The sequence below is a fragment of the Strix uralensis genome, chromosome 5 (assembly GCF_047716275.1).
Source record: "Strix uralensis isolate ZFMK-TIS-50842 chromosome 5, bStrUra1, whole genome shotgun sequence".
NCBI lineage: Eukaryota > Metazoa > Chordata > Aves > Strigiformes > Strigidae > Strix > Strix uralensis.
Window position 1 is genome coordinate 6,897,818 of NC_133976.1, and position 16,196 is coordinate 6,914,013.

At 36.3% G+C, this 16,196-nt stretch overlaps 1 protein-coding gene across 5 annotated transcripts in view; it reads right to left on the reverse strand.

Moving 5' to 3' along the window:
• USP6NL (USP6 N-terminal like) overlaps window positions 1–16,196 on the reverse strand; it is a 133,054-nt gene that overhangs the window by 47,587 nt on the left and 69,271 nt on the right. For all 5 annotated transcript variants that reach the window (XM_074869751.1, XM_074869748.1, XM_074869750.1 and 2 more), the window contains one exon: window positions 3,595–3,634. In XM_074869751.1, the coding sequence (XP_074725852.1) occupies window positions 3,595–3,634 (40 nt within the window). The remainder of the gene's footprint in view (window positions 1–3,594; window positions 3,635–16,196) is intronic.

A 16,196-nucleotide genomic window follows, 5' to 3' on the forward strand; every position in this document is an offset into this window, starting at 1 on the left:
GCAGAAAAACGTATCTGTGTGGCTATTGCTTTCTCTTCAAAGATGAATATAAACAAATACTTAGGCTTTCTTGTAAAGGACAGCTCCTCTACCTCCAACTTCAAATCCAGGGCTTAATAAAACCAGGAAGAACATTCAGTTTCATATGGTTAGTGATGCAACCTGGTAACAATGTAAGAGTTTAATTTCAAAGCTCTGTGGGATACTGAAAACTTATTAATACTTTCATTAAGTCAACTTGCATTTGAAATGTTGGGGGAAAATATAAAATAAAATTATTACTTATTATCTCAATAGAATTCTAATTTTACTTCTAGCTTTTACTCATCAGAATTCATGCATTTTTTCTTGGCTATCAATGCAACAAAATGGGCAAAGCACTTTTTTAATCCAGGAGCCCAAAGCCTTGCACTGGCAGAATTACAACTTGATGGCTGTTTAGGTCCACCCCAACCACAGTTCAGTCCATGAAGTATCCTGGAAGTAAGTTTTGGTTTTTTAAGTTATTTTTATTTGAATGCAACTGACATAAGCCTGACAAAAGTGTAAGAAAGTTATGAGGAAAGAAGTGCCTCCACTCTTTCAACCTTAACATATCTAACTATTCATGTTGCAATCAACTGCCCACATTCTTGTTCAGGTTCCATGCTGTATTTGGTAATACCCCAACCACTTTCTTTTTTTTTAAATTATTAAAACCACTGAAGAGTTAGATTAGAGGGGAACAGTAGAAAAAACTACCACTTCCTAGATTTCATAGGTTTCACAACACTGTTTCTGATTCTCCTCCACAATCTCAACCCCTTTAAGAAATAAGCATTTTTAACATCTCTTAAAGCAGATGTTCTCTGGGCATAGTTTAGATTGCAGGAATAACATTGCTATCAAGTCAGGAAAGGTCTCTGACTTCAACAGTTTGTTCAGATAATTGGTAAGAAAAATAAAACCCTATCTGCTCCCACGGTCTCTTTGTATGTTTGATCTACTTTCAAGATTCTTGGTCTTTTGAGCCAGAAGCTCATTTCAACTGTATGTTTGTTCAAGCTTTTATGTCTTCTGTATCAATTTATCCCAGTTCTCAAGCGATGCTACTGTAGTCAAAATAGCAATTATTTCTGTATTCTGCTGTTGAAAACTTTTAGCTATTTTTTCCCAGTCTGAATTATGTTCACTTTCATGTCTAACAGGTGCAACACTGAAAACATGGATAGATCTGACGCAGCTCATTGCAGAGCACGGGGATGCTGCTGCTGCTCTTTCAGGCAAGTTCCATGTAGCTGTCACCAAAAAGAAAAAAAAAATTCCTTTTATGTGTCTTCTGAGTACATTTTACACTTTGAAGCATTTTTGCCATTGGGAATAACAGAATCCCTAACTGAAGCAGAGAAGGTTTCATACTCTCATGTCAGTAAATAATACACTACCCAAAAGCAAAAAAGCATGAAGTTAAGTTGCCAGCATCCATCTTTTGTGCAGCACCCTACCTTCCTGAAGAGCAAGTGTGCTAGATCTGAGGCATAAAGCAAAGCTTTAGCAGAAGCCTCAGACAAAGCCAGAATTCACTGAGCTGTTCCCTGGAGAATTTATAATCAAGTAAACCAAAGACAAAACAAAAATGACTTACAAAACATTTCACAGCACTTCAGGAAAAAAAAAAAAAAAAAAAAAGAGAAGTCAGACACAGATTTTCTGAGGTCAGTTCTCTGTCTACTTCTCTCCTCTAGATTATCTTTCCTCCCCTAGTTTTATCTCAAATGTGCTGGATGATTCATCTGAAGCTTAAATAGTTCATAATGTAGGACAATGATTCAATGCATTTAAGTCACCAAATTGCCCAGCAAGGTAATAAAGCATCAAAATTACTCTGCATTCACAGCAATAACGCCCATTCTGAAAGTATCATGCACATGAACACAGACACAGAAAACCCAAGCTTAAGCTTTACACTAGGATGTATATGAAGAATAGAGATTCAAAAGTCACAAGGATACACAACCTTTTACATAAATTGCAAGTGAAATGAAAACATGACTTGGGAATAGTTTTTAAAACTCACAAGTAAGGCAGAACTTTACATTATGCTACATTAACAAGACACACTAATTATCCTATAAATGGTATCTTGAAAATTTGAAGATTCAAGCACCGCTGACAGAAGACAGATAAACCTTAAACCAGCAGAGGTCAGGATATCATCAGGAGTATAACCAGAAGTCTAATACAGGAGCATTACTGTAGGACTATAAAAAGACACTAGATTTGCAATTTAACATTGATTCAATAAATACAGTTTCTATGCTGACATTTTGTCTGAGACAGCATGAATACAATATGGGACAGAGAACTGAAGACACTGTTTTCTCCCAATAATTTAAGGCTAACTACAAAGCCACAGTGAATCAGCGCTTCAAAACACATATACCACAACATTGCAAGCTCCCTAATATTTATTCTCATAGACTCACCACCCTGCTGTGTCCTTCTGATGGAAACGAAATTATATATACACTCACTACATTATTAAATGTTATGAAACGTGGCAGGAAAATGCACCTATTTCAGGCTGTGTACACAGAAACACACATAAATGCCAAACAAAAGGGACTCAGAAGTTCCCTTTTATGAAAAATGTTTCTTACTAGCCCTATACCGAAGCTCAGAATAACCCATTTTCAGAAATATTGCTGCTCTTAACACTCAGGGAGCTGAACTGCTTTAGAACAAGTCACTCCATCCCTTTTCCATGCACTCTACTGATTTGTGCAGCCAAGAGGGCTAGCTTTAAACTTACAGGTTTAAATATTTTATCCTTAGTTTTCTGATGATACAGAAGATCAATATGGACAAACAAGAAAGATCTGGTCTGGTCTTGGAGATAACAATAGGCCTGACAGACCAAGGGGAAATACCAATAGCAAGTAGGCCCAGATGAGTAGAAATTTAGTTCCCAATGATTTCAATAAAAGCCTTCCATTTTCCCAAAGCATCAGTTCCCAAACTTCTCCTCCAGTACCGTCCAGCAGCAGAAGAATTTTTGGACTAGGGCCTGCACCAGCTGCTGACAGGGCTTGCATGTCCAGAATACACCTGGCTGGTCAACTCAACATTACAGGGGAGGTTCACGGTTCGGTGGCAGCCAGGATATTTGTCACCATTTAGCAAACTACATTCCTCAGGGGACAGTAACATACACCTCAGCATGAAAGCCACCGCCTCACTTGGACAATCCATCCATCCAGCACAGCTGATGACAGGTCATGAGACAAAGACAATAGTTCTCGCTCTTTCAGGGCAGAGCCGGGTGTGATCTCTTAAACTTGCTGTTTTCTTTACTAGGCCATATAACGGGTGATGAAAATTCATGTCTTGTTGCAACTAGTAAATGTAAGATCGTGTGGGCCCCAAGGGATCTGTGGGTGAGTTAACATGGCCTCAAGGACCACAAGTCTTTATGGGACTTAAAACGTGTTTCTTTGGGAATGCAAATCATTAAAATGCTTCACCTCCTCATTTCACAACGATTTATATTAAAAAAGTCTTAAATCTGTAAACATTTACTTCCTAGTCAAAAAAACTGGAAGACACTGGACTTACCTTTTCTATTGCTGCATCATGGACAGGAAGCTCCTCTGGACTGAAAACAAAGACAAAGTTCATATTACTCTTGGTTAATCTTGGCATAAAATCATTTCTGCATTATGATGTGAATTCTTACAAGTAATCATTTACAGTAGCAATATGTAGTAACAAGTAAACAAGAATTCTGAACTTTAGAGAACTAAGAAAATGACACACAGGAACCCTTGGAACTTACTTTTTAAACACAGTAAAACTCACAATATTTTAAGTACAGAACTAAAATTATTTCAGTCTTAAACCTTCTAAATGAAAGTAGCTGCACAGCTTCAAAAGACAAGCACTTAACAGAAAGTTTATTTTTTCTTTACTAAAAGCTCCCTGTGCTGTACCACTGAACTGAAACCTAAGTGAACTGTTTGTTTTGTTTATTACATCATGCTACTGTTAGCTGAAACACACCTATTCAAGGTTTTCCTCCTTCACTACTCTGTCCTGTGAAAAGCACTGAGACTTTGCTTGACATAGGGGAGTTCACTTCCATTTTCTCAAAACTACAAAACTCACTCTGAGCAAGAGGGAGGAGGTGGTAGGAAAAAAAAAAAAAAAAAAAAAAAAAACAACAAAAATCAGTTTTATCACTAGGTATCTAAATAATATTTAAAAATACAGTCCTTTCACTTCTTCACCTAACTCTAAAAAGGCAGGTTATGAATTGAAAGCTTGAAAAGCAGCCTTTGAAAAGACACATTTTCAGACTTCATATTATTTTAGTTTCATTCTGAGGGCTCTAACTTCTGTTTTTCTTATCAAAGAAACTTGTGTTTTGCTTATCAAAAGTAACTGGACCACTTTGATGCCAAATGAGCCTCCCTTCCTTTGCCTGCATCATCTGCAGCTTCTGAAAACATAGCAGCTCGTCTGTAAGTAGCAAGGCTCCCTTTTTCTGCTCTACAAATCAGATAAATAACACACCCAACAAAAGCCTGTTTAAAAGGGACTAAAAAGCAAGCACTATGTGAAATCCTTTTTTAAAATAAATTCCTAGTGAGTCTTGATATGGTGAAAAAAATTCCTACCCACATCATTACAGCTTTCTATAGTGAGGACATTAAAACCCAGTATTTTAGACATGTATCAAATCTGTGCAAGGGCAAAAAAACACTGGGGAAGGCTACAAAAGTAGTTGCTGCTGCAGTGAATGTAAGACCAGTCTGATCCAAAATGCTTGATTTACATTTGATCTCATTTATTTCATTTAAAAGATGCGGTTTCAGATTCAGAAGTTATATTTGAATAAAGAAATACATTTGAATTACTTCATCTAATGGAAAAGCTTGCTCCAATCAACACCTTCTCAGAGACCACACACACAAGTCAGTTTCCAGTACACAGCCTAGAAACCAATTTAAAAGCCAAGAGAGTGTTCCTTTTGAACAGCATTGCAAAAAGCACAATCCATTCATTTAGAAGCACTTTCCAGGTATCTGAAAGTTTTCTTGACGAACAACATCAAAATAAAAAAAAAAAAATGTGATTAACATCTAACACACTAGAAACAGCCTACATTCAGTGTTACCTGAGGTTGTAAAGCTATAAAATTATTGTGCACATTGCCATATAACTGAATTAACGAACTAAAAGGAGGCCCTTTGTATGCCAAATATCACCTAGAAATTAAGCTTATTTGAACAGAAGTGGAAAAATTAAGCAAACGGGAAGAAAAAATTCAATTTAATAATCTGCTTGTGGAGTTTTGTTGTTTGAAGTACAAAGACTGCTAAGCCTTTCAAATGTCACTTAAAATTTTCAATTCTTTCATGACATTTGCAGGCACTGTCTACCTCCACCAGAAGCATCAGTCTCACACAGCAAACCTCATTCTTCGCGGCCCTACAAGATCACACCAGCAGCTGGCTGCACACACAAGAAACTCTTTTTTCCTCCAGTGCTGCCAGCAGCACGCAAGACACCACGGATCTGATGGCTCTGCATCCCTGCGGACTCACACCAGACACAGCAACTCCTCTGCTGGACTGGTACCACTTGACATCTTATCTTCACATTTGCTGATCTGGCATGGAAGCTAATCACATGAGAGATTAATCAAATGTTATTTTGTTACAAAGGAAGAATGAATCGCAATGATTTATTAAGGAATTACTCTGCTAATTTTGCAAGTTTACCATCGATGTGTAAACAAAAGGCACAGCTGAACCTACCCAGCAGTCAAAGAAGGTTCTTTTGTCCTAGGAAGCAGACATCATACTCCCTCACTAAATTAATCCAGCAGCAAATTTATGACCACATTCCTCGTTATTTCTTTAGCTGCACAGCTATGCACTACTACCACATACCTATACATTTTAAGCACTGAAATTCCACAGAAGCACATTAAGCCAGCCCCATGTTTTTATTCCCCAAGATGCTGCTGGCCACTGAGCACCAGGAAAACAACGCAGAAGCTGAGCAAAATGCCCCAGGCTGCCCAGTAACTCACTGGACTGGAACGAAGAAGTTCCTGGAGATCTTCCTCTCAATTAATTAGATTGCACTAACTACGCCCACGTATTCACATACATAATATTCAAATCTGCAAATCCCTGCAAGGACTGAAAGACACAGTGGGCAAACAAACTCGCTCAAGCCCCTAAAGATATTTTAAACAAATAAATTTCCATTTAGTGTATCTGTTTTCTGTTCAGAAGCACCTTATAGACTTTTTTTCCTAAAAAGGATTAGGTGGGATGAGACACAAAATCAATTAGTCTATTAATCAATATAATTTTATTGTACCTTTTTTCTTTATAATGATGAATCTTCCCCTTCCTTCCCCAGCCCAGCCAATCTACTGCTGTTACACCTTCATTATTTCTTTTAATGTTGAATCTTCTCCCACTGTCCCCAGCCTATTTAAACTTGTATTTTTCGATGTTCTTTATCTGTGTACTTCACCAAGTAATAATGTGAAACAGTAAACAGTATCAACATAATATAACCACATCTTGCTTTAAGATGACTGTTTTCCTTTTAGTAGCGCGAGTAATATTCATTTAGGGGATACAGAGAAGAACAGGACTGATTAATGTAATTAGCTCAGAATCATACAATACTTGATATCCAAAAGAAGAGTTACAGAGACAGCTTTTAATTTAACTCAGGTAAACAAGGTCTCACTTAGCAGAAATGATATCTTAACACTATTATCCATAAAGGAAGATTCAAACTTGGTATCTTCATCTGTTTCACCATACAGGCATCAAGAATCATTACACCTGGTACGTGCCTTTGCCCCAGGCATAAAGACTAGAGCTTCCCACTGCAGGCTGGGCAGCCCACACAGCAACCACCTAACAGCAGCCCAGGGGCTCTGGATGTCACTGCCAAGCAGGTCTGGTGTTACAGCATTAAGAGAAAGGTCTGAGGATGTTTGTCTACAGGTTTGGGAACTGCAAAATGCTGGGACCAAATCCTAACTCCAATAAGGAGCAGGGTCCACATGAAGGCATGCTGGGTTTCCTACTAGAAGGCTCCTCAAAGACATTTCACTGGGAGGAAGTCCTAGACTCCCAAGATCTGACTGGAACTCAGGACCTCTACCTGTGGTCCTCACTGGTGGAGGTCTGCAGCACTGGCCCAAAATCTTCTTCCTATCTTTCAATCTGGACTATTACCACCTTATCCTGAGGATTATAAAGCCTATAAATGCAAAGAAAAGGGATTTCATTTTGAAGAACAAGGACTTGATTGAAAATGCTTTTCTTACTATCTAATAAGTGATAAATAGATTTTACATTTTTAAACCCACCATGGTGGCTAATACTGGTTTTCATTAATTTTTCAAGATAACTTAAAAGAAATATTAATCTTAAATGCATAAATATCTGACTCTTCGGAACATTAAACATGCCTCTCTCTGATTTTGACCACTGAGCTATGTGTTGTAATTAGCCTCCTCAAGTAACAGTGGTAGTTTAAATAAATCGAAAAGTCTCAGACTTAACAAGCTTACAGTCACCTACCCACTGCTGCTGTTTAAATCAGTCTTCTTTAAACAGCACTTTGATACATTTGTTCCATATAAACACAAGGAAAGACTTTCTCATATTAATCACTCATCAGATGTATTCTTTTCCTACATTTGTATTTAAATCCCAAATATGTTACCTGCTGGCTCAATTCACAGCGTTTTCCTGCTTGCAGTTTGACTTCAATAGATTTAAGAAATGTAAAAGCTCCTCTATCATTTGCAACTTCAGTTGAGGATGGAAGACATTTAGTGCAATAATCAGCAGTCTCAATACGCTGATATTCCCAGAACTGTAAATTCCAGAGGATCAATTCAATTCTTCACAGTTCCAAGTTGTACAAACCCTGACAGTCAAAATTGACCATAATGGACTAAAAATCTTTATCACAAAGTTTACTTGTCCACAAAGCTGTTACCTTCAAAATTTCATTGTAAGGTGTACTTTCATTTCTCATAACTATTATTTCAAAACATACCACTTGCCTAAAAACCCTCTCTACTTGCTGTAGTCTTTCTTATCCCAGAGAGAATTAGCCAGTGCACTGTGAAGAACCTTGGGGTCCTTCATCCTGAAACATGTTGCACGAATAACTGTGATATGTGCAAGTCATTATTTAATTTTAAAAGTCAATTAAATTCAATATTCCTGTATTACTGAATTCACTATAACATGACTATTAAAAAACTCAAATTCTCACAAAACCTGTGGTGCAGTCCCTATGCAATAGTTTCTCAAACTATTTCTCAATTTTCTCATGCTCTTCTCAAAGTTCTGCTACATGCAGTAGCATCACCTTGTATCACTGCATGAACATTTTAACTAAAAAGTATTTTGAAATCATATTTGGTATCACATATTAAATACAATGTGGGAAGAGTTTCTTGCAGAACACTTATCTTCATGGTCTCACCAACTTAAATCATGAAGAAACAGATGCTGTGCAATCAGTTTTTCATTTGTGATGCAATGTTAAGTGTTTAAATCCATGAGGAAAACACTTGCTACTACCCAGAATTATTTTGAAGCAATTCTTATAAAAAAAAAAAAAAAGAAATCAGTCATTTGTATCATTTTGAAGCTTCTATGACCAAGGAATTTGTGAGTGAAACATCCAGAAAAACATAAGTAAAGCATAAAACTCAAAAGCAACAGTATCATAAAATAAATTTATGAAGAGTGATCATGCACAGGTAAGATATGAGAAGGAAGGGAAGAATTCAGCTGACATATCTGAACAAGAAAACTTTAGTACAAATGGAGTTGTTTTGCTCTACAATATAGAACTCACATTGTAACAAATGACAACATTTCAGTACTCAGATGTACTAGGAAAAAGTAAATCCTCCAAGTATGAACAGTCTTTAGGCTGTGTAATTTGTCAGAAGTGAGTTGTAGGAGTCTATAGCTTTACTAGGCAAAAAATTAGTATCTTCACACTGGGAAACCAATTCTACAACAATAAACACTAGGTGTTCTCTTAGGTCTGCCTCCCTTTCAGTGTCTGATACAGGGCACATAAAACTGCCAAAGCAATATACACTATTATGGATAGTTACAACAGCGCTTTGCAACAGAATACACCTTATTTTATATACACATATACATACTCTTTCCAGGTATATATATGTACACACACATACACAGATACATATACTCTTTCCAGGTAGCTTTTTTTTCTCATGTCATAATATACATACTGATCTTTGTTTTAGAGTTAGCTCAAAAGTGCTTCACAATCATCTTATAGAAGGGAAGATAAATAAGACTAATTGTGTAATTCATAGGACACGCAGCATTGCTACTTATGACTATTTTTATGTCTGCATTATGTCACAAGGTGGACTACAAAGCAAACTGTTTTCTGAAGTCAACTGAAAGAACGTCATTAACCATTATAAGTAGAAACAATACCTATGATCAAGTTATTCTACTCTTTATAGCACAAATCTAAAGCACAATTTAGTGCTGAATTCAGATCATTCAGTCCAAAGAAGTTAATTTTCCCAAGAACTCTGTTTATGGATGATTGCTTTAATCCTCCAACCTTTAAATGGAAATTAAAGGCAATAGTATCATTTTCAAAACCAATAATACATCGAAAAGATTTCTGAAAATATCAAGGAGAAATAAAGCAAGCTGTTTTTTAAACTAAATGATGGATTTTCCACAGATAAAATTCTATGGATCACTTCTTTCTTTCCATTATACGTTTTACTTACGTTAACTTACAATTTTGATGGTGTGTGTCAAAATAATTGGAGCTCTGCTACTGTAATCATCCACTTTGAGTTTTCACCAAATAACCTCTGCACAGTATGGGGGTGGTGACTACAGCAGATTAAGAAACAGCTTTCGTAAGTTTTGTTAAAATTCACAAGCAAGCCAAAGCAATTAATTAACATACGGGATAAGCTAATGTGATATTCCACAATATAATTATCAGGAAATATGCTGCAAGAAAGAATTTAATGCTGGCAAAAGATTGGATTGCATGTGATTTTGTGACTAGGTTTTAGTTACAATTATTATTTGTGGATTCTGTGGATGTTGCTGCCAATACGCACAGCACAGTGCCATGAACATATAGCTCCTGTCCAGAAAATCTCTGAGAATGTGCACTACTTGAGATGAGATAAAATAAAATCAAAAGATTTATCAAATTCAATTAAATCTCAAAGCGGTGAATTTTTAGTGAAGTGCTTTCCTGCTTGAGAAAAGACAACTTCATTGTAAAGTTTTTATTGCCAATATAAAAAACGATTGAGAAATTCACAGCAATAAAAGATACCCATATTTTCACTGCCACATGCTAAAATATATGCTTTCTTGTGTCTTTAGTAAAAGACGTGTTCTACATGCAAACTTTAAAGTTTTCCCAGCTTACAATCAGAAAACCTTTGAGAAAATCTATAATCTGCTTAATTGAGCACAGCAGCATTTCTAGTGATTTCTGATGTCACTTTAATTGAACATAAACAAACACTGAAGTTAAAAACGAGTTCTCAGAATCACATTCCAAGTGTTTCTTAAAAAAGATAAAATTAGTCTAAGCTACCTTAAAACTCTCAAGAGGCTAAAAGACAAATGAAAAAGAAGGAATCTCTGCCTTGCTTCTAATTTACATTTGATATATAAATGTCTAAAACACCTAGGATTTTTTCCTTGAACACATATATATATATATTTTGCTTTTAAGTAAAACCTTGCTTGAAGGTTAATTGCTGTACACATCACTTACACTATCTATTAATAGCGATCCAGGACTTACATGTTGGCAGCTTCATCTGTATTAAAATTCATGTGCTATGCAAAGCGTATTCCAACATAAATTAACTAAGATGGGAGTGTTCCAGCAATATATATTTGTTCACTGCTCAAGCTCAATGCTTTATGTACCTACGCTTGCTTCTTTTATGAAATAAACTTCTGCAGTCTAAAATTCCATTCTGGTGGGTCTTTCACTTGGCTTGAGAGTAGCAGCATCTTTGCACTTCTAAAGACTGTCGCCCCAGACCTGTTTTAGCACTCTTAATAATCAGTGCTAGTGAAGCAAACTCTGGCCATTCCCTGTATTCAGTTACTTTAATCTTCTGTAAATGCTAAATATAGTAGGAAATACATGTGGTAATAATGATTATGTTAAATCCTTACATTTTACGGCTTAAGCAGTAACTCGAAACCAATGCGTTATGTATGCTGTATAAATTAAATCATATATTACCATATTCAATCATTTTCTGAGTTCTGTTACCTAATAGCTCTTTTCATAAAAGGAAGTGGTTCATGAATTCCTAGTACACAGCGGGTGATCTTTTACTCAAATCAAGTAGCAGCAGCTGTTAACACAAACACACTATTTGTCCCTAGTTGGCAGAATTATCCTGCAGCTTACTTTTGTGTTTGCAATCAAATCTGCAGGATTGCATTCACCTCATTTCTTTCTGTATCTGCAGAGGATTGTTGAACTGACAGCCTGAACTAATTCAGCTAAAAGAATGGATTTAAAATTCAAATTTCAACTCTAGTCCTAAGAATAAGCTAAAGAAATGGGTACAATTGTGACAGAGTTTTAGGAAAAAAAAACATTCTATTCTGAATGATAGAAAATAACAAGACTATTCCTTTCTTCCATGGGAAGGACCTGCATGAAAGGAGTAGGACCAGTATATGCTAGATCATCATGATAACACAAGAGGAAAAAGAAAAAAAAAATTCAAAACCCCTTTCAAATTATTCTTAAAAAACCCCAACTTTCATTAAGATGAACAAAACTGAATTAAAGAGAAGGATCTCCTAAATGCTTTTGTAAAGGAACTGAAATTAGCAGTCCAAATTACAGAAAAATTTATTAGTGACTTCTAGACACATAGATATTAAAAAAATTATTGCGACCACGAGAGCACAGCACATGGGCAAAGCTGCTTATTTTCCAATGGAAGCCAAAATTAACTAGACAACAAAAACATGGCTGAGAAACATACACCTAAAATCCTAGCACTCTCGTGGCTATAAATACCAATGCAGGAGGTAGGTTCTTCAGCTATTGTTCGAATTACAGGTGGTTGGCTTCTTCTCTTCAAACAGGTCCAAAATAGGTGATTTCAAGCCTTGCATAAAATGAGCCGATTCTGGGTTCAAATAGCCTCCTTAGCTTACAAGGTTCTAAAGCAAGCCTGTCTCGGACAATGATCTAGCCAAATCCAGAAGTAAGGCCCTTCCTCCTTCTCCCGCTGAAGTTCTACCACCAAGAACACCAGTGGTGTACAAATACTGTAAGATCCCATATGATTGTGAAACTCACAGGTGATCATCTGGGACAGAAAGTCTGGTTCCTCTCCTTTCTGCTAAGTTTGTTTTAGCCAATTTTCATGGAACAGCTTTCAAATAAATGACCATTTTTGCCATCAGGCTGGCAAAAAAGACTTCTTTAAATAGCAAGTGAGGAAAAGCAAACAGCAAAAGCATTGAAGAATTCCTCAGAGCAACTAAAACACATTCTGAAGCAACATTTCTGACCACATGCTATTGCAAAATGAGACAGCGATTTAAGGAAGCAATTACTGCAAATTGCCATAAACATCTCATGTTTTTAGAAATAAGTTCAAATGCACCAAATGCAAAGCAAAGGATTGCAATGCAACCACCACCATAACTGGAGACGAATGCAGAGATCAAAGTTCACTGCCCCGTGGAAGCAGAGCTGTAAACTAAAACAGTCAGAATGGATGACAGCTAAGTAAAATTTACAGCAAGTCCAATGTACTCTTCCACTGTCAGTGATGTTTAAATAAAACTGCCTGTTTACCTTGGTCTCTGAAAGGTCTGTCTCTGAAACTTAGCCCCATCACTTCACAATTGCATAGTAAGCAGAGATTCATTTCAACTTATCAGGAGTTCAGTAACTGATAAATAGTAAAATCTGTAAAACCTCTTCATTAATTGTTTATTATGATCCATCACTGCTGTGTTTCCAAACCAGGCTTTGTCATACAGAAATGCAATTTAAATATTCTTTTAGAAGTAGTTCCCTGTGAAAGCATGCAAAGAAAAAAAAATGGTCTATTGCTAGGAAGATGGACCTAAAAGAAAAAAAAAGCATTCTGAATCAGGAAATCTTCTACGTTTCTCCTTAAATAAAAATAATATCCTCAGTGTACATTAGAGCAAAAGGAAAAAATGTGAAATAGAGCTGAAATTTGTGGTTGTTTTTTTTTAAGCAGCAGTTCCTCAGTATGTCAATTAGCAATGAATATTTCAGAGCAAAATTAGTCCAGGGAAGTATCACATATGAGAGGGCAGAATCCATTGCACACAATGCAAGACTACAGTGGAGTTTTCACAGTAAATCTTTATAAAGTCACATGAAAAATTCTACAGTCACAATGTGGCATATTCATATAAAAAAGAGAATTAAGAGAAACACAACTTTTCTCTAGCATCCGAGATCTGAATTTTTTTTTTTTTTAATAAAGGTTTGTCTTCGGCAGCTGAAAGTAGCTGAACTTAGCACAATTTTTTCCCCAAGGGAGGCAAGAGTTAAGCCACTCTCCTGACAAGCAGGTCTGACCCTGTCTCACAAAGCTGAGAAGAAAAGAGGAGGAGAGGAAAGTGACAGCAAGTCTCTACTGAATGACCAAGACATATGAAATGCAGTAAGATTTAGATTTATAATTGAACTGTTAAGAATAAACATCTCATTGGTCTTTTAGCACATCACTGTATCACTTCGTGTCTTTGGCAATACTTACTGTGCCTAGAAACTTAAGGATTGTGGCTGTGTGTCACTATGAACAATAACTTTGCAACTCTCCTAGTAACCCTAGAGCTCTTAAGCTTTGATGTGCAGACTTTTCTACTAAAAATTCAAAATTCAAATTACATGAAAATCCCTATTTTTTGAATACTTCTTTGATTATTACCAAATTACAGCCACCATGCTTCTTTCTTCAATTTCTGTTACCCAAAACTTTTGGCATCTCAGCATAACTACTTTTGCTGCCAAGAACAATCAGAAACCAGTCCTTACATCTCTCGTTTGGTAAGACTTCACCTGTGCACCTACCAACCAGCAGGGTTAGTTGTGTAAGAGCTACTGTTTGTGGACATGTGGTTCAACAGGCACGTCATAGAAAGTATTAAGGAATGCACAAAGAATAATTTAGAGACAAGGACTATTTTTCAGCAAGGCTATGTAAAAATTACCAAGAAACAAAATGAGAGAGAGTTTAAGTAGTTGTTCATCGTATTGCTTCCTGTTAAAAAGTTAGGGGGAAAATAATCCTGACCAAAAAAAAAAAAAAAATCAATACCTTCATTTGGAGACATTTAATGGAGTATCTCACAATTCTTGATTGAGCTCTCCATTTCTTTGCTCCCCTTGCTCATTTCTGCATCATTTTGCAGAAATGCATTACAGAGCTAATAAAAATAAAGTTTGATGAAGAAGAGCAGGTAGGCCTCTATTTTAGCAAAAGAAAGAATAATGAACTCTCTGCTATTTGAAAAATGCCTCTGGCAACGCAATAATCTCCAGCATTAGCAAACTATTCTAAAGGCATGTTCACTGTTTTAATAGTCTCATGGGATAAAGACTAAGAGTCAGATTCTCAGCTGCTGTAAATTGGTACAATTCCATCAAAATCAGCACAGAGCTACTGTAAGAGTAGTACAAGGATCTAACCCAAATTTTTAAGAGAGCTTCCTGAATGGCGGGGGGCAGGAAATCCACATCTGTATTTTCTACCATTAGTACTTTTACTGTACATGTTTGCCTTCATGAGGGGAAAAAAAAAAAAAAAAAACAAAAAACAAAGCAAAACAACAAAAATACCCAGAAAAAACACCCAGAACAACCTTGCAGAACAAACTTTCAATCTGCCCAACTTCACTGTGCTGATCCCCGGATGTTTATCAACAGAAGAACATCTGCCACACTGCACATAGATCCCCAATTTCCATTTATTGAACAGGTAGGAAAAGAAAAACATGTTTAAGCTGAATCACCCAAGTTAGACCACAAAACCTGTCAATACTGGTTATTGCTATAATAATTATTAATACAAGTTAACACACCTTAATAATAACAAGACCTGAAAATAATTCATATTGTGCAAGTTGGAGAAATGAAAGTCTTTAAAATAATTGCTGCATTTTTTAAATGGTATCTTACCATTTAAATGGCAGCTTACAATTTTCACTGCTCATTATCAAAAGTTAACAGGACAATTCAGCTGATGGCTTTCATCAATGCCTAATGGAAAGAAAAACCTTATTGCAAAGTTGCCTTAAGTAAATTGTAGTTTCTTCTGTTATTTCTACTTTGTATCTATTAAGACCTGAACAATTCTAACACCTTCCACGATAGATTAGTCAGCACATTTTAGTCATAATCTATGTTTCCCAATGTAGAGTAGTAAAATTTGGCCTTGAGCTCTACCTGCCCCGAATTCCAAACAGCAATGTTATTTTCTTCTTTCTTAGAAAAGCACAACTGTGGTCTTACAAAGTTTTCTTATAAAAGAAAACTGAACACCTCCCTCACAGAAGAGTGATGCACAGAAATAGATAAATAAAAGAATCAAACGAAAATATACACAGAAGTATGAATAATAAAAGACTAGATAATATAAATTTTAATTGCTAGCTAAAAAGGAAAGGTGCACAATTATTTTTTTTTAATACTTTTTGCTTGGTCACTCTCTGATGAAGGACTGAAATCACTAGTTCCAACAGGTACCAAACGAATGGTCCTGCCTGATGTCTCATCCCCGAGAGGCAATGTCATTCAATGCCCTAGAGATTTCAGGACAAAGAAGCACAAAACCTGGCAGTATGTTGAATAGGGGCATATTGGTGTGGAGACCTGAGTAAAGGAATATGCCTTCTAACTGTTTGGATTTGCTCAAGTTTTAGTTTTCTGTGCCATCCTAGGAAGACGCGGAGGCCGTTCTGCTTATCCTGCTCTCTGACTTTTGCCCTGGTGCTGAAAGGCCCAGAAGAGGACTCACTCTTTAAACATGAAATTGATGTTGACCTTTAGAGTTGCAAAACGCTGCTTTCAGCTTCTACCCCATTTTAGGAGCACAAACA